General features: G+C 39.2%; 1 protein-coding gene across 6 annotated transcripts in view; it reads left to right on the top strand.

The window, feature by feature from the left end:
- Nucleotides 1-27,086, top strand: part of SPATS2L (spermatogenesis associated serine rich 2 like) — a 165,623-nt gene that overhangs the window by 111,635 nt on the left and 26,902 nt on the right. For 4 of the 6 annotated variants that reach the window (XM_029225067.1, XM_029225066.1, XM_029225065.1 and 1 more), the window contains 3 exons: nucleotides 873-1,119; nucleotides 18,813-19,019; nucleotides 20,376-20,511. In XM_029225067.1, coding sequence (XP_029080900.1) covers nucleotides 873-1,119; nucleotides 18,813-19,019; nucleotides 20,376-20,511 — 590 coding nt within the window. The remainder of the gene's footprint in view (nucleotides 1-872; nucleotides 1,120-18,812; nucleotides 19,020-20,375; nucleotides 20,512-27,086) is intronic. The other 2 variants (XM_029225069.1, XM_029225070.1) reach the window with 1 other exon arrangement.

Below are 27,086 nucleotides of genomic sequence, written 5' to 3'. Positions count from 1 at the left end.
GTCTGCCCTGATGGGCCCCATGTCTGTTCTCATTGGCTGAGGCTTGCACCAAGGTCTAAAAGTTTTCAATTATCTAGAATGCAGGGTTGCGTTATTTTGAACTAAATGTAACTGAAGTCTTGTAATGCCGTTCATGTAGCAGCCGAGAGATCCAGATACAGGTGCACAATGCGAATCCAGGTGGACCCACGTGGGTTCGGCGTTGCTTTGTAGCAGTTGTCCACTCCAGCTTAAGTATTCATGGGAATGATTCCCGGACAGTGACAGCAATCCAGGGATCTCCTGGTTGGTTGGTGCCTTTTCCTAGATCCAACCTGGACTTTGGGGATCTGACTCTACTTCCTCCTTTTGGAGGGACTTCCCTGCCTCTTTTGTACCAGGCCTCCCCCTGCCTCTCCTCCCCCCCAGAGGATCAGAACCTTAGTGTCCTCCCTGATCCCCCCCCGGCCCACCCCCCCCCACCCCCCCGTCCATCATCTCTTTAAGAAATGAGACCTCTTCTCCAATAGCACAATAGCTGAATTCAGGTTCTTCCAGGGCAGTTATCACAAGACTCTACTGTATGGCCATTCAGATATGTAGCAACTCAATGTGCTCAAATAATGTGTCAACTATTGAAGCCATTTCCTGCTGCGTTTTTCCTTTTAAAGAAAACTTTTTGTTTACTATGCTTACGAGGTAAAAGTTTATACAGCTCATTGTAGGAAAGAAGATATTTACATTAACTTGGGTGGTTAATAAAGACATAGGTGTTTTCACCCATTCTATTAGAAGAGCCAGAAAACAAAAAAAGGGTAACGTATCTTATTTTGGTCTCTGGGGTTCACCTTCTATTTCAAGGGTGTGAGCTTCTCATTTGTTTCTCATTCTAGAACAATAAGAGAAAAAGAAGCAAGTCCAAGCAGCATCAAGGCAACAAAGATGCTAAAGACAAGGCAGAGAGGCCCGAAGCAGGGCCTGTGCAGCCACCGCCGCCAGAGATACAGAATGGCCATGTCAACGGCTGTGAGAAGGACAGCTCATCCACTGATTCTGCCAGTGAAAAACCAGCCCTTGCCCCCCGTGAGAAAAAGATCTCAATACTCGAGGAACCTTCAAAGGCACTCCGTGGGGTCACAGGTCAGTTATCCTTAAGTAAAGTTGTTTAGGCAGACATAGAAGAAAAGGATGCCAAGGGACCCACTGGGACAGTCATTGCTACTGTTGATGTTGTTGGAAGGGAAAGATTGTTCTTTTATGGTGTCCACAGATTCAAGCGGTCTTCTCGCAGGATGGTGGAGGCGGGGAGGAAGGTGACAAGGCTAGAGAAGAAGTGTGCAATCTAGCCCTGCACTAAGTCAGAGGGTTTTTTAAACTAAAAAATATAGTTCTAGTCTGTATTGGGATCATCAGGAAAAAGGAAATTCCAGTTTAAAGAAATTTTCTTTGAAGACACTTTTGCTGGGATAAGGGAGGGATAATTGGTGACCAAAGGAAATGTTATTAAAGGGTAGGCCAAGTTATTTTAACTCCTGGTATTTTGTATTATGTGATAGAATATATATCCCAGGGTGTTAGAATCTGGAGTGTTAATTACTTGTGCTATAGCTATACATTCATTACTCAACAAAAGGCTACTTAATCAACTGTATGACCTTGGGGGCATCATTTCATCTCCAGTGTCCCATTTCTTTTCTGCAACATAAGGCAGCTGTACAGGAATCTACTGGATCAGTGGTCTTCAATACTGTCTGACCCGATGCTCTATTTTTATATCAAATACTAAAATAAAATTCATAGATAATATACTCTACCTAGAAACAAAATGTCAATAATATAAAAACATAAGAAGTTCAAGAACAACTAAAATAGAAGGCCTAATAAAATGGCCAGATGTTCACACCCAATTATAATGAATCACTTTGCACTTAAAAGAAGGGAGACAGTACTCAACTGGGTAACGTGAACACTGTTTATTTATATGTGATATGTGAAGTAAGAACTGAATAAGTATATTTTTGTGTAGACATGGGATCACTGTGAACGCAGCTGCTACGAATACAGACTGACAAGTGCTGATTGTCAACTCAAATAATGTGACTGCCCATGTGATTGGCCACGGGATTTTCCAAATGGTGAAAAACTCTTGGTAAAGTTCTGAACACCAAAGAGTACAATTTTCTCTTAATTTCCACAGTAGTTGAACCCTAGAAATCCAAGTAAACCTTGGAAGTCCATAGGAAAACTGTACAAAAAATACTTGGGTTTACATGTCATGTGTCTAGGAGGATGTGAGAAAGTTCAGGTTACAGGGCAGTTCTTCATTGTGTGGGATTCCTGTGATTGTGAGTCATTTAGCATCCTGCCCCCAACACTCACCCATACGCAATCATTTAGATAAATTTTAAAAGTGCCCTGTTTTTCAAAATGCCTCCTAAGATAAACCAGGGATGAATAAGACAGGGGCCCTACGTGAGAAGAGTTTAGTCTAGCAGAAAAGACAAGGGCAAACAGAAAATCACATAGTAACCAGTATTGAATCAGGGATGCCATGAGGAAGCATTAAATAACACACTAGGAAGTTTTTAAATTGTTCACAAAGCTCTAATTTTCTTCCATACACACATTACCTAACAACACTATTAATAGTGCTATAATTCAGATAATCCTTACTACACAAGGATTTCTTAAAAACAAACAACGAAAATCACCTACTTCTATTTAGAATCTGGATTTTCCAGTAATCTTTTCATTCAGCTTTTCCTCTGCCTACAATTTTGAGAATGTTTTGATTTATAGTCAGGGCAGGAGAAAGAAATTAAATAATCGAGTGGCACATTCCCAACTTTGCTTGTGATTTGCCTTCACACCAATTATTTCAAAAGCTAATTACTCAAGTTGCTGTTGTGATATCAATCATACACTAAAAGGGCAGCACATATAGTTGTTCATTTACTTATAATTTATACCTTCTTCCTAAAGCAATTTCAGTAACTCTATCAAGTATATGACATTAGAGCAAATGCAGTACTGAATCGCTTCACTTCACGGTGGATAGCTGCCTTGAAAGTTAAGTACCCATCCGACGAGTTCTCTGTACCAGGGGGCTTTTGTGAACCCTATCATGAAACTTTTGGCGAAGAATACTTTATTGCACAAAGAGCCATTCCAGTATCCCTTCGGTTTTATAAGCTTAGCATGAAGGCATTGAGGTATGTCAGTATTATTTGTTAGTAATTAATAATACAAATCTATCACTCATGTAAATTTTTCTGTTAAAGAATACAATGATGATAATGGAAGGTTATTAGATGTTTTTGCAAAAGGAAGGGAATCCTCCTGGTTGACCATTCATAAGCAGCTCACTTATTGTGATCATAAATTTTAAAATGAGTTTATAACTAGTTAAGTTTTCCTTCCCAAAGATAATGAAGGTTCATCGGGAAGTTGATACCAAAACTGTCAAATGACTCTGAAATGCTTATTCAGTCTATCAGAAGTCCTGAGGCCTCTGCTAGATATTTCACAGATGAGTGTTGGGTCTCGGGCATTCCGCACCCCATTTTGAGTAGACCTTTGGAACTGAAAAGGATGGGAACGATTCCTTACTCCCCTCACTTTATAGCTGAGGAAACCAAGGCCCTTGGGTTGAGAAACTGAGAAGACCCACACCCGGGGGTAACTCTCTTTGGTTAGCAAAAGCCTGACTCAAATCGATGCAATTTTATGCACATGTTAGAGAGTTATTGCTAAAACCGCAGGCTCCCTTACTCCTAAAAGGTGTATAATTGAAAAATTAGGAAAAAGTAATCATAACAAAGCTAGATAATGGTATTCTGTACTTGAGTGAGTTCGAAGTATGAGCGTAAAAGAAATCTCCAGTCTGCTAGTGGTGGAGCATTTATCAAGCTTTCCAATAATGAAACTGCCTCAGGAAAGCCTGTTCTGAATGCCCAGCTGGGCAGCAGGCTGTGAACATGTGGAATGCATGTTTTATCTTTTTATAACACCTTGACATTCAAGATCTCTCTTCTTAAAAGTTTTAAAAGGATCATTTTCTGGTAGGAGAAAAGTTAACTTTAAGATATATGCAGGTGGTTCCAGGGTGTTAGTGTGACTTCCCACATGAAACATAACCACCCAAAGCATCATCATTTCAGGCTGTAAATATAGTACTGTCGAGTGGGACAACACTGCATGTCAGCATATAGCTTTGAAGTTGGGGAGTTTGATTTAAACTTAGTACAAAATTACTTTTTTAAGCCTTGGAGTAGCTTTTTCTGTATTTCAGCATTTTTAATAACAGCTCAAATTAGATCTTTTACATAATCCAATCAAGATCATCTGCGTCCAAGTACAAACTCAGACAAGGAGTAGATCAAGATTTAGTTTTACCAAATGTAATGCCAAGGATCACTTTTATTTCTAAGGCTCCATCTAAATGACTAAAGCACATTATACCCTTAGGGTTCAGTTCTCTTAAATGTTGCTCCTGCACTACTTTTCTTAGGGCTCAGATTGCTGAAATGTATAGGCGCTTATCGCCGTTGGGGCCAGAACAGGAATTCAGATTCCTGTGTTGTCTTTCTCCCTCTGGACACAATTCCCATCCAATAGGAAAGGAGCAGGATTATGGGCCACCAACTGGCTCCATTGAGATAAACTTGGAGGCGGGGCTTTCCTTGTCTTCAGCTTCTCTTCCCAGCAGGCTTCCTTTATATCCTCTCATCTTGTCAAGCGTCCTGGGAAGCCAGCTCTTCTGTTACCTGTTACTTGTCTCGAACAGAAGGCCCCATGCAGTGTTCACTGACCTCCACAAACCAGACTTCGCAGTCTGCCCTGTATTGGAGGACAGGAGCAGCTCCATCATTTTACCTTTGCAGTGCAGATTCTGTGTTTGGCATGCCTCTGGCACAGAACTGCTTTCTCATTCTCTAGGTGAACTGAACCAAATGTGAGAGAAAGGGTCCTGTTATTTTAGAATGTTGGCTGCTTGTCCTTCATTTGTGCTTCTTATTAAAAAGCAACAACAACAACAGACTGTTTTACAATATTTTTATGGTGTGAGGTTCCCTATAGGATTTCCAGGCAGATTTTTTAATGCTGTTGTTGGCCCTAGCTACAAGATTATTTCCCCTGCTTTTCTAAACCCTATATTGGACCAGAGGATTAGAAAAGATCAACAAGAAGAAAGCAGCTTGCCGAGAACTTTAATAGAAAAGCCAAACGTGTATATTCCAGGATTTCAGCTGTGCCAGCTCTCAGATGGAAGCAACATAATATCGTAGCTAAGAACCAGGGCTTTAGCATTAAACATGTTTGGATTCAAATATTGGCCTTGTCTCTTACTAGGTGTGTGACCCAGGACAAGCTAACCGCTCTGTGTTTTTATCTTCACTTGCAAAATATTCTACTTTACAAGATTGTGGTGAGCAGTAAATGAGATACATAAAGTGATCAGCACAGCATCTGGCACAAAGTAAACCCTCAAATCATTTCTTTATCTATCCAGGAAATGTTTTAAGCCTCTAACATGAGCCAGGAATTCTTCTAGAAGAAGTAAACAAAATTAAAAAGGTTTTGCCCTCTTGGAGAGATGCATAGTAAAGCAGAATACAGCTGAATGATTATAGATTATAGTAAATGTTGTGAAGCCAGCAAGTAGGAGAGAGACTGGGGCAGGAAGGGAAGTGTGGGTAGCAACTTCAGATAAGGCCATACGTGACATGAGTGAATGAAGAGGAGATATGGATGCTGAGACATTAAGGCTGAGGATGCCCCTGTTCACATTCTGTCACATCAGGCCATCTTGGTCTGAACAGCCAATGTTTTATTTAAACTTTAATTAAGGATTATTTTAGGTGAAGCCCTTGTAGAGGTATAACCATTGGTTTTTAATTAAAGATATAGTACTTTATTTGTATATATAGCTGACATTAAGTACTGTCATGTGAACAGGCGTTTTGAAGCTTATATTTTAGAGCCCATTTATCATTATTCTCACTCTATTATTTTGGCATCAGATCCTTGGTGTTAACTCTTGTCTGTAGTTGTGTGTTGTTCAGTCTCAACATCAGCTTCCAGCAGCACTGTGTCTGAACTGTTCAGGTAGTATTAGGGGTGGCCTTACGTTGTGTTTTCAGTGGCTTAGGCCTCTGCTTCCTTTCTGTGTGTGTGATAAAGCAGAAAGAGATGGAGACAGACATAGGATGTGTCGACATGAGGACACAGGATATTAAAACCCCTCGGGTGTTTTTCTGTTACCTGGGTACAGTGAAATCCAGAGCCCTCTCCCTTCTCTTTCTCATTTGAAAACTACTTTTGCTACATCCTTACAGCAAAACCACAAACCTACTCATCTCTGAATAGCTGATACCTTCGTAACTTCCCACTCAAACCTTGTTACGGCAGTTTTCAGTTAAAAATAGACTTAATTAAATGGAATGCACTCCTTGCGAAGAATAAAAGGCCTTCCCTTTTTTTTTCTTAATTTTGAACAAAGATCTAAATGGTTCTATCAAAATGCTATGAGAATTAAGCCTGTTTTTCAGAGAAATAAGTCTGCAAAACAAATCAAGTTAACATGCCTACCTTGTGTCATTGACAGCTTATTAATCCAGCGACTTTGTTATCTATTATCTTTTAATGTAAATAAACCTGTAAAAGTATTAATGACGTATGAGACCTTGTAAAGAGAATGTAAATTAAACTAAAAGATTGGTTTCCAATTAGAAAGTTTCCAGCTTTTATGCCCTCTGAGCTGATCAAGTCTTATAGAACGTGAATGAAATAATAAAGTCTATCTGTATTCGGTAAAGAAGTTACGAGAAGGCAGAACTGACTGACATTATGTCTTCTGAATAAACCTGTTTTGGTCTCTGTTCCAAAGTTATTGGTTCCTCTGAATTTCTGTTAATTAGCCTGTCATGTAGAGATAGAAGAATGATGAAAAATGCAAATTAAGGTGTACAATAATTGTAATGTGAAGAGTTTTCTTGGGGCTTCATCACTGGACCGTTATTCTGTAACATCTTAAAAGAGTTGTCTTTACTCACGGTCTCCATTCCTTTACCTCTCTCTCACTTATCAACCTATTCCTATGGCTTACAGCCCCATTAGTCCAAGGAAATTGCTCCCACCAAGTTTACCTCTAAGTCTTCTCTTACTGGCTGTTAATTGTTGAGTCTCATCAAGGCTGGGTTAGTTCCAAATCCTTTCTCATATAGAGCTATACTCTTTTTGTAGATCATTTCAGCCATACCCTAGCCTTAATTATGTACACTGGCTCACAAACTCATCATCCCAGTCGAGGCTACTCTCTGAACTCAGGCTCTTACTCGACATTTTCACTTTGATATTTCAAAGCACTTTAACAACATGCTCATAACAAACTCCTGATCTCCCTTCCCAGCCTTAGCTTTCTTTATTGTTCCTGATCTTAGTGTACCATCCATCCATCCTGCAAGCCAGAAATCCAGGCATCAGTCATGACATCTTCCTCATCACCAAGTTCTGTTGATTCTCCTTTTCAAATATTCCTGGAATCCATCCACTTCTCACTGTCTCTACCTCTACCTTCCCACCAAAACCATCCTTTCTTGCCTCTGCTGCTCTAAGTGTCCACTCATTCATCTCCTGGCATTCACTCTGTTCCCCTCTAAATCATTCTCTATCCTGTAATCTTTTCAGATGACACATATTTGAACTCTTAAGGTAAAGACTAAAAGTCTTACCCTCGCCTGCAAGCCCAGCATATTCTGGCCCCTGTGTCCCGTTCCTGCCTCAGTGCCACAGCATGTTCATTCTTGCTCTCTGCTTCAGCCGTACTGGTGTCCTCTTAGTCCCACATACTGGCCGTGTATAACAGTCAGGAGACAGAAGCCACACCGGTTATTTGGATGGGAAGAATGTAATGTAATAGGAAGAACTGCTAACTAAAACTGTAGGAGGTGGCTAACTACTAAAAAGGGTAAGTAAGGAGTCTCAGGGGTGTAGACGTGTCAAGAGAGCAGTTACTATCTCCAGGAAGACTGGACAATAAAGGAACTAGGACTGGGAGAGTCCCCTAGTCTAAAACTGAGACTGACCTCATCAAACAAGATGTGTGGCTACCCAGAGGAACATGCATGCCGCCTCGCGGTGGCAAGAAATCTTGTCATAGGGCCTGGCCCAAGCTGTTCTGTAGAAGAAGCCCACCAATGCCACAGGGTGTAGATAGACTGGAACTGCTCAAAGCCACTCTCAGGGCTAGGGAGCCAGGGAACATGGCATGAGAGTCAGCTGGAGCTCCTCTGCATGGCTGCTGGCTCCTGTGGTGAATAATAATAATAATGAAGGACCAGAACCTAGACGGGAAGTGTATTTCTGTCTTCATCGCCTTGTGCGACCCCTTTGTTGCCCTCTACTGACAAAGCTAACATTCTGCCATTTGGCAAAACAGAATTGTTTACAGGGTCCAGCTCCAGTATCACAAAGTAGGGCAAAGAAGAGTGGATTTGGAGTTGAGAGACAATAACTTGATAACTGCCTCAAATACTGTCTCTGCCTGGAATGCCCTCTTCATCTGATTAGTTTTTCATGTAATTTCAGGTGAGCTTAGTTGTTACTTCCATGGAGAATTCATTCTTGATATCCCTAAGTCAAATACTCCAATTGAGGATTTCATATACTGTGTACTTTTCTTTCATAACACTTAACACAGCTGTAATTCTACATTTGTTTGTGTGGTGGTTTGATTTATGTCTTCCTATGAGACTGCAAGTTCTATAAAGATGGGAACCACAAGTGTCTTTTACCAGTGTTGTGTTTTTGGTGTCTAGAACAATAACTGCACATGATAGGAACTCAAACAAGCCTTTTTCATGGTTGTATTAAATTATTAGTGATAAAATATGTGGATAAGTGTAGGTTAATTAAAAAGTTTAAGTTGCTGTGCTGCTTTTTAAAGATAATTATGGATTTTGTATTTCTGGTTTTAAAAGGCATTTATATTAATTGGAGAGTTGAAAAATGCAGTAAGGTTTAAGGGGAAAAATATCCTACCTCTCAGAAAAAAACACTGTAAAATTTCATTTCAGAATGTTTTAAATGCACAGATATATAGGGGTTGTTTTTACAAATATTACATAGCGGGTGAACTTTTGTATTCTGCTTTTTACTTAATATGACATTATAAACATTACCTCATCATTGTATGTTCTTTAAAAACATGACCTTAATGGCTGCAATTTGCCATGTTTATTTTAATTGTTCCCAAAATGTTGTCCATGTGCATTGTTTCCATTTGTTTGCTCTTATAAGCAATGCTGTAGCAAACATTTCTTGTATATAAATCTTTAGGAACAATTATGATTATTTCCTTGGCATATTTTCTTAGAAGTGGAATTATTGGGCTCAAAGGGTATGGATATTTTTTAAGTGTTTAATATATTGCTGTCCAGAAAGATTGCACTAATCTCATTGTTTTTATTTGTAAAACTGATTAGTAGAAAGATGGAACATTTTTAAGACGTTTAATTTCCATTTACATTTTTTCTTTTGTGAGTACTTAAGAACACTAAGATCAATGATTAAAGAACTACCAATTACTTTATTATTGGTTATTATAAAACACTATTGAATTCACTTAAGTATTGATACTTTTAAGAGAATGGTAATGCTTTAAGTAACACAGATATTAACAATTTTAGGCATTATTTTATAACAACAAAATTATTTTTTGTTTATCAGTTTTTTCTAGATAGAGCTACTTTACAATACTAAGTTAATTGTCATCAAATGATGTGATTTACTGAAATTACATTTGTATAGGAGACTATGAAATCATCTAAACTCAATGGGTTAAAATAATTGTTTTAGAACTACTCTGTATTTAAGACATCCTTTAAATTTAGATTTGAATTCTGCGTATACTTCCTTCAGTCTACTTTTAAGTACATGAGGCTTTCACTGAAAAGTAAAAGCTAAAGAGAAAAAGGAGTTTTCAGAAACTTTCAAAATCTGAACACATACATGGCTGTACATATATTATGAAAATCTTTGAATCTAAGTTCACGTATTTCTCCCAAAAGGAAGATTTGTTTTCTCTGGTGCTGTTAACAAAAAACAACCACCACAGTTCATGTTTTGCTCTGTAAAATAAATCAAGTCAAGGACAAGTCCAATATGTAAGTTGATACTGAGATTTAGTAACTGGAAAATTGATAGTTCTCAGTATTGGCAAGAGTTAAGTGTGAGAACAATTGCATGCATTACAGCTGAATGTCAGTGGGTCCAAGTGACTGGAAAATAATTTGGCAAAGCATATCAAGAATTTTTTAAGAAAAAGAAAGGCATGAATTTATATCTTCTTGATCATAAGCCCCACTGAATTATAGTAAAGGATTTTTAAATATAGAAATCCACAATAATGAAGAAAAGGGAAAAGAGGGCCTCAATTTCTAGAGGAAGGAAAGTAGGTGGAAGAGGATTGACTGATGAAGCAGAGTATGGGAAACTGCAGCACAGAATTCAGAGGGATAGAGCTTTGGGAGGGAGGAGGCTGACTGCCTGTCAGAAAATGGGGAAACTCTGCATTTGGAGTCAGCAGATAGGATGGGGGGCAAACTTAAGAAAAGAAATATAAAACAGGGTAATTAAATAAAGATATTTTAAGGAACAGTCTACTATCCCCTTACCTACTTCCATTCCAGCTTGTTTTATAAGATGCCTAACATTTGCCTTCAAGGCAAAAGGCAGGGTGGGGGGAGCAGAGAGTGATATGCTGGTATTTTAATGACTTATTAGAACAAAATACAAAACCTTTAGAGGAAAATAACAAAATCCAATGTTTCTCAGTGTGTCATCCACAATACTCAGTATCCAGTTTAAAAAATTACTAGACATGGGAAGAAGAAAATGTAACCTATAGTGAAGGAAAAGATTAGTCATTAGAAGCAGACCCATAGACAACCCAGATGTTGGAATCAGCAGGTAAGGATTATAAATATGTTTTAAAATTTTACCAAAAAAAGGTGAAGAGAGGAGAATTTTAGGAGAGATAAAAAGAATAAAATGGAAATCCTAGAACTAAAAAGTACAATAACTGAATTTTTTTTGAAAGTCATCAGATGCCTTTGGCAGCAGTTTGGACAATAAAGACTAAAGGATCAGTGAACTTGAAGACAGGTCAGAAGAAATCATCCAAACTGAAGAACAGGGACTTCCCTGGAGGTCCAGTGGTTAAGACTCCACGCTTCCACTGCATGGGGCATGGGTTCGATCCCTGGTCGGGGAACTAAGATTAATTAATTAATTAATTAAAAATAAAAATAAACAAACTGAAGAACAGAGAAAAAGATTAAAAGAAAAAATAGCAACAAAAAGCAGAGCCTCGGTGACTTAAGGGACAGTATCAAGCAGTCTCACAGGTATGCAATAGGAATCTCAGAAGAAAAAAAGAAGAGAATGGAGGGAGGGCGCTTATGAAGAAACAATGGCCACAGTTTTTACAAACTCAGCATAAAACAACCACCCACATATCCAAAAAGCTCAGCAAAATCCAAGCAGAGTAAATGATAGAAAATCACACCAAAGCATATCATAGTCAAACTACTGAAAGTCAAAAGTGAAGACAAAAATCTTAAAAGCAGCCAGGGGAAAAAAAGACACATTGCAAACAGGAAACAACAAAAAGAATAAAGGTTGACTTCTCATTGGAAACAATTCCAGTAAACTCTAGAATGAAATCTGTAATGTAATGGGAATAACTGCCAATACGGAATTGTATATCTAGTGAAAATATCCTTCAGAAAGGACGGTAAAGCTAAGATAATTTCAGATAAGCAAAAGCTGAAAGAATTCATCACCAGCAGACTTGCACTACAAAACAAGCTGAAAGATATTCTTTAGGCTGAAAGTAAATGATACCAGATTGTAATTTGGATCTGCTGGAAGAAATGAAAAATACTGAAAATGGTAAATATATGGATAAAAAGAAAAGTTTTTTTCTCTTATTTTTTTTTAAAAAACAATTGACTGTGTAAAGCAAAAACAATAACAATGTATTGTGAGGTTTACAACAAATGTAGAGGTAAAATATATGACTATAAATATACAATTGACAGGAGTGGGTAAGTGGAATTATACTATTGTATGGTTGTTACATTATACATGAGGCAGTATAATATTGATTCAAAGGACACTGTAATAAATTAATGATACATACTGTAATCCTTGGAACAGTCTCTAAAGACAAAGAATGAAGAGGTATCACAAAAAAAGATAAGACTATTACTTGAAAACAAATTCACCTAAAAGAAGTAAGGAAAAAGATCAAAGAGATAAAGAGTAGACACAACTCAAAATGGTAAACATAACCCAATAATATCAAAAATTACATTAAATGGAGATGGACTAAAAATTCGAATTAAAAAGCAGAGATTGACAGCCTGGATAAAATAGAAAGACCCAACTATATGCTGATTACAAGAGATGCACTTTACATAGAAAGAGAGACAGGCCTAAAGTTAAAGGAGAAAGGAAAAGATATACTATCCAAAAGGTAAGCATAATAAAGTTGGTGAGGCTATATTAACACCAAAGAAGATTTCAATACAAGGAATATTACCAGAGATAATTAGGATCTTTTCATAATAATAAATTGATCAATTCCTTAAGAAGACATAACAACCCTAACTTTACATGCACCTAACAACAAAGCTTCCAGACCCATGAAGCAGCAATTGACAGAACTAAAGAGACAAATCCACAATAGTTATGGGTTTTATCACCATTTTCTTAGCAACTGATAGAGCAAGTATATTAAAAATCAGTAAGAGTGTAAAAGATTTGAACAATATTATCAACCAACCTGACCTAATTGACATTTGTAGTACACTACACCCAACAACTTCAAGAGCACATGGCATTTTCACCAAAATAGACCAATCACTGGACCATAAAATAAGTTTCAAAACAAAATTTAAGTTTTGAAATCTTTAGAGTATGCCCTTTGACCAAAAATAGAAGTAAATTAACAATTAATAGCAATAAGATATCTAGAAAATTTCTAAAAATTCAGAAGTTAATCAGCCTTCTAAATAATTCATTGGTCAGGAATTCCCTGGCAGTCCATTGCTTAGGACTCCCGCTTTCATTGCTGAGGGCCCAGGTTCAATCCCTGGTCAGGGAACTAAGATCCCGCAAGCTACATGGTGCGGCCAAAATAAATAAATAAAAATAAATAAATAATCCATTGGTCAAAGAAAAAAATTCACAAGAGATACTAGAAAATATTTTGAACTACATCATAATGAAAATACAATAACCCAGTTACCAATATCGGTAATGAAATTGACCCTGACCCCTCGTTCATTTAAAGACTAACAACAAACAGGATATTATAAGCAACTTTATGCCAAAAGGTGAAATGGACGAATTTCTTAAAAAATACGAATTACTAAAATGTACATAAGAAATAGAACATTTGAATAGCCCGAAACCAGTCAAAGCAATTGGTAATTAAAATTCCAGGCCCAGATTGCTTCACCAGTGAACTCTTAAAAACATTTTAGAAAGAAATAATAGCAATCTTAAACATATTTTTATTTTCTGAAATAGTTTAGAAATAGAAGGAAGGGAGCACTTTTCAACTCTTTTAATGAGACCAGCATAACCTTATCAGAACCTGACAAAAATCATTACAAGAAAAATTTAGGAACCATATTGCTCATGAGTAAAAGAGCAAAATCCTCAACAAAATATTAGCAAACTGAAGTAAGCAATATTTAAACCCAAGATAATACACCATGACTAGGGTACTTTTTTCCAGGAATGCAACATTGATTTAGCATTTAAAAACCAATCAGTGTAATTTACTGCATTAACAAAATCAAAGAAAACAACAGCATGATCATCTCAAATCACTTGACAAAATAAAAACTCCCAGAATATAAGAGAATTTACCGATAAACATATGAAAAATATACTATACAGCTAATATAATACTTGATAATAAAATATTGAATGTAGTTTTCCTAAGATCAAGAACAATGCAAGGATGATTATTCTGCATTGTACCAGGATTCCTAACCAGTCCAATAAGACAAGGAAAGATAGGAAGGGAAGAAATTAAACTTCATTTACAGATGTCATTATTGCCCATGTAGAAAATTTTAAGAAAGCTACAAAACAAAAAACTAATAAGGAAAGTAGCAAGGTGTTTTAGGTACAAGCTCAAATATATAAAAAGTTAATTTGTATTTCTGCATTCTAGCAACCAGCAGTTGGGGAATGAAATTTTAAAAAAATTATATACAGTGACATTTTGCATGTCTAAAATACCTAGGAATAAATTTAACTAAAGATGCACAAGACACTAAAAACTATAAACAATGCTGAGACAAATTAAAGAAAACCTAAAAAAATGGGAAGATATATCATGTTCAGTGATCAAAAGATGCAAGATTGTTAAGAAACCAGTTATCTCTAAATTGATTTATAGATTCAATGCAAACCAGTCAAAATCTCATCAGACTTTTTTTGTAGAAATACACATATTGAAATGCAAAGGGCCTAAGGTCTTGAAAGAGTCTTGAAAAAGAAGAGCAAAGTTGGAGGACATTCATTACCTGATATTAAGACTCATTATACAGTAATTAGTAAATAAGGTAGTGTGGTATCGGGGTGAGGAGAAACAGTTAGATCAGTGGAATAGAATAGAGTTCAGAAATAGAATACCATATAAACAGTCAATTGATTTTCAACAAAGGTGCCAGGACAGTACAGTGGGGAAAGGTCAATTCAGATTTATCATGCTGGAGTCTTATATTACTTTTTCAATTTTATATACTAGTTGTTAAGGGCAGAGAGACTATGTCCCATTTAACTCCTGTGAATTAGCCAAGGCAAGCACACAGTGAGTGGGCACAGGTCTGTTGAGTTAAATTGAATCAGAAACCAGAACCATACTCAAGAAGTTATATAAATATTGGGATTTGATAAGTATTTTTAATAAAAGGAAGGCTTAGGTAATAGATTCAGAAACACATAAGCTTCTAGGAGCAATTTTTAAAATACATGGACAAGGATTAAATTAAAATGTATATAATTTTTATTGAAATCTGGGCAGATTGGGTGTTTCCAGAGAGAACTTTTCTTTCCAAGATGTAGCTACTTTGGTTCAAGTATTTGGTGACTGTAGGATAAAGACACAGCCAGAGACTCACATCAAACTAGGCTCCCTATAATTGGAAAGGCCCCAGGCATGCACAGTACCAAAGTAATGCTGATTCAATCATTCATGCATCCATTCAGTATTCATAATGTACTCACAAGGCACCAAGCATGTAACGATGAACAAGATAATACATCACTGTCTCTACTTTTCTCATGTAGAAATTGCAGAGGATATTTTAAGGTTGCACTAAAATCAATACTCTCTTAGCCTAGAGAGACCAACAATCTTGTACTTCTTTTGGTGTATATTAGTGCTTTTCAATAGAAGTGTAATGTGAGCTATATATGTAATTTAAAATTTTCTAGTAGACACATTAAAAAAGTAAAAAGAAGCTGGTGAATTAAATTGAGTAATATATCTTATCTAACAACATACCCCAAATCATTTTGACATGTGATCAATATTTTTTTAATTATCAAAGGAATTTTTTTGTTGTTGTTAAAGAAGATGTTGGGGGTAGGAGTTTATTAATTAATTTATTTATTTTTGCTGTGTTGGTTTTCGTTTCTGTGCAAGGGCTTCTCTAGTTGTGGCAAGCAGGGGCCACTCTTCATTGCGGTGCGCGGGCCTCTCACTATCGCGGCCTCTCTTGTTGCGGAGCACAGGCTCCAGACGCGCAGGCTCAGTAATTGTGGCTCACGGGCCTAGTTGCTCCGTGGCATGTGGGATCCTCCCCGACCAGGGCTTGAACCCGTGTCCCCTGCATTAGCAGGCAGATTCTCAACCACTGCGCCAGCAGGGAAGCCCCAAAGGAATATTTTTAACTCTTCTCTTTTTGTATTGAGTCTTCAAATTTCAGTGTGTAATTTACACTTACAGCCAACTTGATTCAGACAAGCCATATTTCGAGTGTTCAATAGCCACATGTGGCTAATGGCTACCTTAATGGACAGCGATATGAAGCAACTCCAAGTCAACTATAGTCTATTGGAGTCTACAAGTGGATTTCCAGAAAGGTAGAAAACTGATGGTACTTCTAGCCCATAATGTTAGAGGAAAATCACTGTATCCAGGAAAGAACTCTTGTTATTCTGTTGCTAGAAATATCTGGATTTGTGGTCAAGATGAACCTACTTCTATTATGGTTCTATAACTCTCCACCAGTTTTCATCTGAAAGAGTCCTAGAATTTTACTTATTTGGAGACAGATCTGTACAGCCAGTGTGCAAATATATCCAAGTAGTCTTTGAGAATTCAGATCTTTCCAGCATTCAGTGACCTCACTAATGAGACAGCTTTTCAGGACCTAAAAAGATACTACTACTCAAATTTCTCAATAAATAGTTTTTGGATGGATGATGAACCAGTAGCCCACATATCAGTTCTCTGATACACAAACAAAAGATTTTCAGCTCTAGGTTAATGAGCCCAAGCTCATTTGCATGCTTGTCCTCCATTTAAAATGCTTTTGCATTCAACAGAATAATATTTTCCTCTGTTCTAAGGTCTTTATTTCCACTAGGCTATAATAGAAATCCCCTTATTTTCAAGAATAACAATAATTTACTATACTATGTACAATGAACTGTATTTTAGATTCTCAATTTATAAAATTTCATCAGGCCTGAATCTCAGCTATGATTTAGAGAGGGAGTGAGGTGGAACCAGCCTATACTTAATTACTTTTAACAAAACATTTATAGATTCATCAAAAAATTAGTTTTTCGAGACTTCCCTGATGGTCCAGTGGTTAAGACTGCACGCTTCCACTGCAGGGGGGCGCAGCTTCAATCCCTGGTCAGGGAACTAAGATCCCACATGCCATGGGGCACAGCCCCTCCCCCGCCCCCAAAAAATTAGCTTTTCATCTTTCACAGTAGAGTTTCTCCTGGTGGGTGGTACTACCTAGGTACCACCCATCTCCACCCCAACAGAAATACCTAGGAAGTTGAATCCTGGATCTACTTCTGAATCGAAATCTCTGGAGGCGGTGCTGGGGAATTTGCATTTGCAGTAAGTGCTAGGGGAAAAACTCATGCACACTAAAGTTTGACAACTACTGCTCTACAGGGAAGTTCCAAACTTTATTATAACTAAAGATAAAATTGTATACTACCATTTAAATCTGTTTTGTTACTGGAGGAAATGATGTTTTCAGTACTTATTTACTTTGTTCACCACCTGGGCTGAACATTTCCTTGGATGCTGTAATTTCCCTTTAAATAAATTTTAAAGGGCACTCAGTATTCAGCCCATAAAAACGTATGCTGTGCCTTTTTAATATATAGGTAGTAAATGATGGATTCAACTAAAGTCAAATTTATCCATCATAAATGGACAAATGTCTAAAATCAAATTGACTGACGAGGACCAGATCGTATTCTTTTGTACTTTCCAAGTGTAGTCTCTGTAACGTTTGTGACAGTGTCAGGAAAGGTATTCTTTGTTTCTTGTTTTTTTCCTATGAAATCATTTTAAGAGTACTTTAATTCAGTCACAATTCTACAGATAGCCATTGACCTAGACACAAGTACTGGAGCTTCAAAACGAATATGATTTTAGCACCTGCCTTCAAGTGTGTCATAGCCTCTGCAAGGAAGGGACAGACATGGAAACCTTGTGTTAGAGTATAATGCACTAAGTTTTTACAAGGCACCACGGAGTAGAGAGAAGTGAGGCAGGGTGACTATTTGAAAGGGGGCTGGGTGTCACAGAGATGATGTTGTGCTCTGTTTGGGTATAAGCTGCAGTTGGCCAGAGAAGTGCAGTCATTCCTACAGGGTCATCCAGACATCGGGAAGATCAGAATGTGCCAAACCTGCACTCTTTCCACTACACCCAGCTTTCTCTAAGAACCTGACCTGCAAAAGCATGCCGGCTTCCCCTTTTCTCACACCCAAAGCTCTCTCTGGTTGTGGGTAAGATGTTAATGGTGATACATTTCCTTTTCAGGCCACTAAGGTGCCATTTAATTCACTCCAGCAATAACTAAATAGGAACCTACCTTTAAAAGACACTGAAAGCAATGCGCTGCTTAATTTATTGCCACATCTGTTAAAGCTCCAGAGAGAATCTGACTCCCTAGATTTTAAATATAGTTGAGTTACTGTGATGATGTTTCCTGATTTAATCCTTCTATAAATTAGATGAAATGATCATAGAACCTGTTGTCACTACATTCTTGCCCTATCTCCAGTCACTCTTCTGCCTTCATTAATTCTGAATAAAATACCACAAGACATTGATGTAGCACTTGGAGGTGGGAGGGCTATGTTTTTATAGCCTCAATATGGAATCATACTTAAAGACGCCTAAGCCTTTACTGAATGGGGGAAAACAAACTGTTCACCTCATGTAAGGCTCCTAATGACCTTCCTGGGTGGTTATGGGTGAGGAAACTAAGGCTCAGAGATAAATGGCTCGCCTGGGGTCACTCTGCAAGTAATTACTGGAGCCAAAACACCCACTCAGGTCTTGTAACTCCAAGTACAAGGTTCTTTCCAGTATACCCTTTCATCTCCCGGGGCATCTATTAAAACAGTTTCTTGACCGTTTGCAGTGAAAGGCACTATTGCCAACATGTAAACAAAAACAAAAATCGCGGCATCCCCCATCACTTTATCATCAGTGTTTTTAGTTTATCACTTCACAGTCATTATTTGGTGTTTTCTTACAGAAGGCAACAGACCACTGCAACAGAAACTATCCTTAGATGGGAACCCCAAACCTATACATGGAACACCAGAGGGGTCAGATGGCCTACACTGGTCAGCTGAGCAGCCTTGTAACCCAAGCAAGCCTAAGGCAAAAACTTCTCCTGTTAAGTCCAATGCCCCTGCAGCTCATCTTGAAATAAAGCCAGATGAGTTGGCAAAGAAAAGAGGTAAAGTGATTTCTTTTGCACAAATGATTCAACATATTTTGTACACACAGAGGAGTACCCGAATGACAGAACTTTCCAAAAGTTGCTGCTTAGTGAAGAGAGATAACACATGAAATTGCATTTCTTTCTGTGAGCCACATAGGTTGAAAGCCAGATGTGATTCCTTCATTGTTAATTAAAGGTCTGGAATGTTTAAGTGGAATTATATCCCCTTTTTCTGCCCCTCTGTGGCCGTTCTTCTCTTTGTAGGCATGGATAAATTTGCACCACGAATACTTTCTCCCCTTACATCCTATAAAGCAAATGTTAATGCAGGAGCTCTTTTAGCAATGTGAAGGCTGAATGTTTCCCCAATATGTGAGCTTGTAAGTGCTGAACTTGCACTGAATGAAGATGAGTTTAGAGGCTGCTGTGTCTTCTTCTGATATGACCTTCCTCATGTAAATTCAGTTCTGTGTTAGGACTTGCAGACGATATACACTGAAAGAGAGTTTTATATTTGACACATTATATTTTTATCACTTTTTGAGCTTTGATATACTTTACACATAACTGGTATTAAAAATGAAAAGGGCTAAATCACTTCCTTTCTGATTGCCAGAAGATTAAATAATACTCTTCTCATTCAGCCTCAGTTGCATCTGATTTCCTTGGCTTGGGTTTGATTATACCTTCTCACTTTTCTTGAGAGAGATTTCTTTCTTCTAAGAAACATGCCCTTGTTGGGATAAGTACAATTTGCCTGTTTGCTCTGCACTGTCTGTAAACCCTAGTGACAGTTTCAGGAAATCAGGCAAGATTGGCACCCACAGAGCTGCTTTAAGTGCTGCTGCTATAATTACAGGCCTGGCTCAGGACTGATGGGGCCAGAGCCAGGGTACCTGGCAGCGATGCTCTGTCCTCTCTCTAGCCCATTTGTACCTCTCCCAACCTCTCTGTCATTTTCCTCTTCCAAAAGCCCTGCTGGCTTTAAACTATGCAGAGTGGTGTCTATCGAGAGAGCCAGCAGCACAAATGGTCTTTAGACGTATCAGATTCTAAGAAACTACAGTTTGCAATAGAACATAATGATCAGAGCCTCTTTCCAAAGGGCAGAGGAGACACACGTGCCCCAAATGGCCCATCCAGAGAACCCACTGGTGAGATCCCAGCTGTCCCAGGGGCCACACAACCACCCAGTCTGGGTTGTAAACATCCTCTTAAAGGAACTTTTTCTTTCCATTGAAAAACAAAAGACAAATCTCTCTCTTTTTATTGGAAGGGGGTGAGTTAGTTGCTTTTGTTGTTGTTGTTTAGCTCAAAAATAAAAAAATAAAGTGCTCGCTTTAACATGCTTTCTCTCGACATTAATTTTAGGCCCAAATATTGAGAAATCGGTGAAGGATTTGCAACGCTGCACCGTGTCTCTAACTAGATATCGCGTCATGATCAAGGAGGAAGTGGATAGTTCAGTGAAGAAGATCAAAGCTGCCTTTGCTGAATTACACAACTGGTGAGTAATTTGACTTAGAAACTATAAATTTATGGCACTTCAGCTATTCCTATAGGTAAAGACGTCAGATGGAAAATGTTGTTTATTTAATCCATAAACATCACAGAACAACACTTCAGCAGATTTTCTTAAGCCCTGCAGACAGATGCATATATCTTGGGAATAAAAAAGAAGAGAAAATGTTGGAATAAAGGGAAACCTGATAGACATAATTCATTGGAGTTTGAAGCTGGCCCAAAAGTCTGTGAATGATGTAGAACACCACCTCAACAAAGAACAAAACATCAAAAACGATATTTTTGACAAATCTTTGGAAGGTTAACATCATGAATGCTACTCAGAAGAAAATACTTTCCAGCCTGATATCATCATAAAATAAGAAAAACTCCCTTAACAAAACTGAGAAACGTCTTACGTAAGCTTAGTGATAGAACCCCATTCTTGGGTATCTTTAAGACTGGAATTAAGAAATGGTACACCAGTGTGGTTTTGGTCCTGCCCTGTCCTGCTCTGCAACAGATTTTGATGGAAGACATTTCTTTCAGCCCTGTGCTTTTGCTCATGTCCACAACTAGAATGAAATACCTCTTAGTAAAAAGGTTAAGTTATTATCAGCAGAAAAATGTTACCAGTGTATCCATCAGGACGCTTTCACTTTCAAGTGATAGAAACTCAAATCACACTAGTTAATGAGAAAAGAGGACTTATTGACCTTTGTACATGAAAATTCCAGGAGATTCCTTTGGGCAAATTTGGTTCTAAGCCCAATATGTTATCAGGATTCAATTTTTCTGTCTCTGCCTCCTTTCCTCTTTCAGTGTCTCCCACAATCTCCTGGTTCTGCTTATTCTTGGCTTCATTCTTAGGTACTGTCTCCATGTAGCAGCCAAGATGACACGCTGGCAGCTCCAAGCTTACATAATCTTTAGCCCCTGTGATCTGAGAGAGGCCTTCGTTTCCAGTAGTTCCAACAAAAAGTCCAAAAGGCCTAATTCCCATTGGCTGGGTTGGGTCATGTATCTGTCAATAAACCAGTCCCTGTGGCTAGAGGGACAGAGTTTTCCCACTAGCCAGGCCGGAGTCATGTGCCTACCACAGAGTTAGTGGTGGGGGGAGCCCCACCTGAACTCCATGAACTGAGACTTGAAGAGCCATGGTTCCCGGGAGGAAACATGGTGTTAAAGAAGAAAATATAGAACAAAGAAAACACATGTGTCCACAATGCCCAGGCTCACATAACATGTTCCCTATATTGGCGTCCTGTGATTCTAGAATTTGATCACATCTTCCACATATTCTTCCCATTCTAAGTCCTTTCCTTGACACTGATGTGCTTTTTTGCTAATTGTAGAGTTGCGTAAAACTAAGGATTACGCCGAGCGCTAACCTAATCTAAAATTCTTGAACTTTAAACCATCTGCTACATATAATGTGAGATTCCAAGACTGCATAGACACCAGGGACTTGAAAGAAGGCCTCTCCTTCAGTTATTCAGTGAGGAGTCATTTACCCTCCACCCCGTCACACCATCTCAACCTTTGTGGAACACTTCTCTGTTTGATCAGATTATAACCTCACTAATTGTTCAAAGCAAACTCCGAGAATACGTTTGAAAGTACTCGGAGAAGGTAGAGATGCTATACAGATAAAAGGTGTTATTATCATCATTGTCATCATTGGTTTTTAAATTTTACAGTTATATGACTTTTACAATTTATCCTTAAGCTACCCTAATCTATAAAAGCACACTCGACATCCAGGCCTGTTCTCGAGAGCCAGTCAGCCCACTTCACCTGTAAAGGGCCAGCTAGTAAAAATCTTGAGCTTTACGGGTGGTGAGGGCTGAGTGCACCTACTCAGGCCTGCTGTGGTGGCGTGGAAGCAGCCAGAGGCCACGCGGAGAGGCCGTGGGCCGTCTCTGGCTCATGGGGGTCGTAGCTTGCCAGCCTCTGTCTGGAGGCATTAGTGAGCTGCTCGCAGAAGACCACTGTCTTGTCCTTTTGTGTGGCGTTTTAGAATAAACTCTTCCTCTGAGGCCTCTGTATGATACCTTCCAACTGAGTGACTCACGCACTAATTGACAAAGTGTAGCAATGACCTCAAATTACCTCTCTCCTCCAGCTGCTCTGAATACTTTTATTTTTTATTTTATTTTATTTCCTTAGTAAAATGAACATCACAAGGCTCACGAGACATCTTGAGATTTAGAACAGATTCTTTGAGTGCTTTACTCCTCAAGAGCTGGAAGTGTGAGGCCAGGAAGGTCAGCACCCAGGGAAGTTGTGTATCTTGTCTCTCCTTGTAATTCGTTTTGTGTTTTAAACTGATGGGAAGGATCACTTCTGAATGAGCCCTGCCAAGCAATACGGCTGTTTAAAAGTCACCTACCTGACAGAATGGAACTTTTCCTCCAAACTGAAGAAGAAAAAATTTAGATCAACTATTTTCTATTGCTGCAAAATGAGAAAACACCACCACTTGTTTTCTGACCTAACCCTTCATTAAAACGATCCCAAAATAATTACATAAATGCTAACTTAAAAATAAAACTATTTTTTATCAACCATTTACATGCATTTATGCCAGAGGGAAAAACTTCGCCTCTGTTCCAATTAAGCCTGCAGTCCAGGCAACAGCGTGATGTGCTTGAATTAAGCCTCTCTCTGATTTTCTGAGGAGCAAAGGATGGATTTTAGGGATTGTGCTGCTCTTGAGAAATAGGGGTCACGGAACCGAAGGAGGCAGCTTAAATGCTTAAAAAATGAAGCTTTCCTAGTGGCGGTGAAATCACAAACTCTAGGCGCTAGAGAGAATTTTGAATACAGCCCTATTCATTGGATAGAACGGAAACCTCGGGGTAACATCGTAAAGTGTATCCAGATTTGGAGGATGTGGAGTCCTCTGGGGATTTCCAGAAAGAGTGCTGGTTCTGAGGCAGATGTTGACTCATCTGGTGCACAGGCAACAGGGAGGCGGCATACATCCCCCTGTGGGTTCTGCCCCCTTTCCTCGGGGCCACCCCATTCTCTCACCTAAGCACTCAATAGGCGGTGTGTGTAGTTTAGAAATATAGATACCCTTGGTAAAAAAATTCTCCACCTTCACTTTGCTACCAAAGCACCAACTTCAGGAGGTGAATCCTGCGTGACTAAGCTCCCCCCAGATCCCACTGGAATTCACGGGAATGATGATTGTGTGAGGTTGGGAGAAAGCCCTTGTTTGCATATGCTCAGTACTGAGTGAGCGGATATCTGAGTGAAATGAAGGAAATTCTTGTCCTTCCCAATCTGGCTGTGAAGAATATTTTGCTCAATATGTTACTGAAGAGAACCATTAAGGAGCTAAATTATAATATCAGAGTTGGCACTTAACCAGGACACAGTTACACAGGGCCAAATGACCATTACATGACTCCTTCTCATTTTTCCAGAAAGAACTGGGGATTTAAGAGGGGAACAAAGATGACACAATGCCCTCACAGTATGTCTTCACAGAAAATAAATTTTGCAACATGAGCGTCTATGTGAAAAGTCAACATCAGGAACTAACATGAAACAGCTGGTTTCTTTCCTATATGATTGGCCCCTACCACAACTGGAAAATATTCATCCTTTCGAATCATAGCTGCCAGGTTTAATTGCTTTGTGTGCAAACTAGTCTAGCTTCTCACCACAAATCTGTGTGTGTGCATGGCCAAGTTGATGTTGACGGCTTTAAATGAGCAATAAAACATTAAATTCAAAAAACATTGAGGAAGGAGAGTAATACTTGCTAGTTTTTCCATATGCTGGCGGAGAAAGGATTCCAGAATAGAGCTGTAAAAATTGTTAGGTGCTATTGTCAATTTAACATCTAATTAAAAGCACTCCTAAAGAAAACAGAAGATGGTAACAAGCCAGAGGGTTACGGTGTGTGCTGGGGTAATGGGGGCTGGAGGGGATAATATTTTTAGGCTGCTTTGCTTTCAAAAAGGAAAGGGACATCGGTCAAAGCATGCCTTCTGTAAAAAAGGGGCCAAAAGTCTTCCTGGACCCGGTCGGTGTTTATTTTCTCTTGAAGCAGTGCCAGGAAATTGGAAGTGGGTCAGGAGTCTCCCAGCTCCCCGACTCGAAGCCCTCCCCCACCTCCCCTTTCTCTGCCGTCTCACCCTCCATCTTGGAGTTTCCTCCCTTCCAGCAAAGGCAGGTGAGCCTCCTACTGCCCCCTACAGGCTAGGGGCTCCTCACCATGACCCCACTCACTACTCCATAGGACCCTGTAGCAGACTCCCTGTATCCTTTTCCTTTCCTTCCTTTTAACGACTGAAACTCATTTTCGTGTAACTGGTAACCTCATCCTTTTGATGACCATGTGTCATCCGTCCCAGAGTGACAGATTTGCATGTTAACCAAAGTTGACAGTCTGTTGAGACTCTCCACCAGCCAAAAGAATTACTCTAAAAGTGAGAATTGCAGGCTGAAGAAATAGCAATTTTGAGATAAGTATATCTTCTTTTGCATCCCTCAAATCCCACTCCAGAGGAGGGCTCTTTATCTGCTACTAAAGCCCTGTTGGTATCCAAGCAGAATCACACACAGACCACCAGATATCATTGCTGTGACATTTTAAATATTGTGTCTTTTTCTGGAATATCAACTCGAGAAGGCCTCCCAGAGAAGAAATTACCAGTGGGGTTCTTGCATTTCAGAACAAGCCAAGCAGCAATCTGTCCCATATTCCCACTTTACTGCTCCTTGGGTACCCAAATAATATCAAATTCTTGGAGTGTGCAGCCTTCGAACTACTTCAGTTTGCGTCCAAATAAGAGCATTTTTCTTCACTTTTGCAGATTTATCACATAGCAGGATTCTTTCTTTGTTGGTTGTTTCCTCCCTCCCCCCAAAATTCCCTAAACTTTTAGCTGCTTTTTTTGTTAATACCTGGCTTTCCATACAATGCTAAAAGCCTGGTTTTTCTGTGCTCTCTGGGTTTTTTGTTTGTTCCCTTTATGAGTAACTGAACATTGACTGAAAGATGATGTCTGTAAATTAATATGTATTTCTCTCCATACCAAAGTGTATGTGTCTGCACTGTAATTACACACTCTCAGAGCTCTGTGGTCATCCTTTGCCTCGGTACCACCCGGAGAGATGCTGATTTCATTGGGCATAAGTGAACCCAGAAAGAGGGGGGTTTTTTGTTTTTAAAGAACCCCAGGTGATTCCCTTGTGCATCTACGGTTGAAAACCATGGACTGAGAATCCTGCAGAGGTGATATGTCTGGGGCTAGAGCGGTGTTTGCAGCCAGATGAATTTGCCCCCCAGGAGATAGTTGGCATGTCTGGACATATTTTGGGTTATCACAGCTGTGGAGAGGTAGTGCTACTGGCATATAGTAGGCAGAGGCCAGGATGGCACTCCTTATCCTTGTATGCATGGGACAGCATCCCCCGCTCCACCACCACCCCCAACAAAGGATGATCTGGTCCAAGGTATCGGTAAGGCTGAGAAAGCCTGGGTGAGAGGAAAGGGAGAGGAAGACTGCACAGCCCTTCTGCGTGGTCTGCTGTAGCTCATGAGCGAAGGATGGAGAGTCCTCCCTTTGCAACACACCTGAGTGCCTCTCTGCCCCTCCCCCAGCCGCCCTCCTACCCACCACTGCAGACCCGAGGGGGGAGATTTCCTTTACCTGCCCAGATCAGGTACATACCCCAGAACACAGCCATAGTGTCTTCTCTTTTCACATCAGTGCAGTCGCGAGATATTTTTCCCATACTTCCTGAAACATAAACCTTCTAGCTACACATCTTAAAGGTCAAATTACGTTTTTGTTTCCTTAAGACAAGCAAAAACAATTACACTGGAGTGTAGAAAATTGAGGTCTTTGCTTCTTTGTCTGTTTTTCATTATGGAATTCAAGTCAGTCCTTAGGAGAAAATGGAAAAATTAAGAACTGAAGGCTGTGGCTGGTGATAGGCCATCACTTCCATTCACCATTCTGTCTCTACCTGAGTCTTTTTTCTCGCTTTGCAATAAAACCAAATATCACAGTGGAGACTGGGATTAGGATGAAGATCTGAGGCATGTGAAGATAAATACAGTAGGGAATTGTTCCATTAAGTGTCTCTTTGGGGGGTTATTATTTTCCTCGGGCTTTAGTCAAGCAGCAATATTACTTGGTGTTCCTGGCTATACATGGTATATATCCACCTACTCTGATACCAGTGACATCTTCAGGTGCACCTGCCCTTGTGCTATTTAAATTGAATGACAACAGAAGGATTTTGTTTTTGGTTTTGTTTTGGCTGTACTGTGCCACTTGCAGGATCTTAGTTCCCCGACCAGAGGTAGAACCCGGGCCCCCTGCAGTGCAAGTGTGGAGTTCTAACCACTGGACCGCCAGGGAATTCCCAACAGAAGGTCTTTTTGCAATCTTATGGTGCAGTAGTGGTTGGGCAAATACTTGTTGACCATTGAATTACCCTCTCATAATTAGGAGAATATTGAAATTATGACAGTCTGTCTACTCTGATAGGTAAGTACCGGGAAAATATGCATTAGGTGAAACAGGTCCTAGAACCAGATCTGTGTCACAG

This window comes from Monodon monoceros, unplaced genomic scaffold (genome assembly GCF_005190385.1).
Source record: "Monodon monoceros isolate NGI ecotype Baffin Bay Population unplaced genomic scaffold, NGI_Narwhal_1 Super_Scaffold_16, whole genome shotgun sequence".
NCBI lineage: Eukaryota > Metazoa > Chordata > Mammalia > Artiodactyla > Monodontidae > Monodon > Monodon monoceros.
This window is presented reverse-complemented; position numbering and strand designations above follow the sequence as displayed.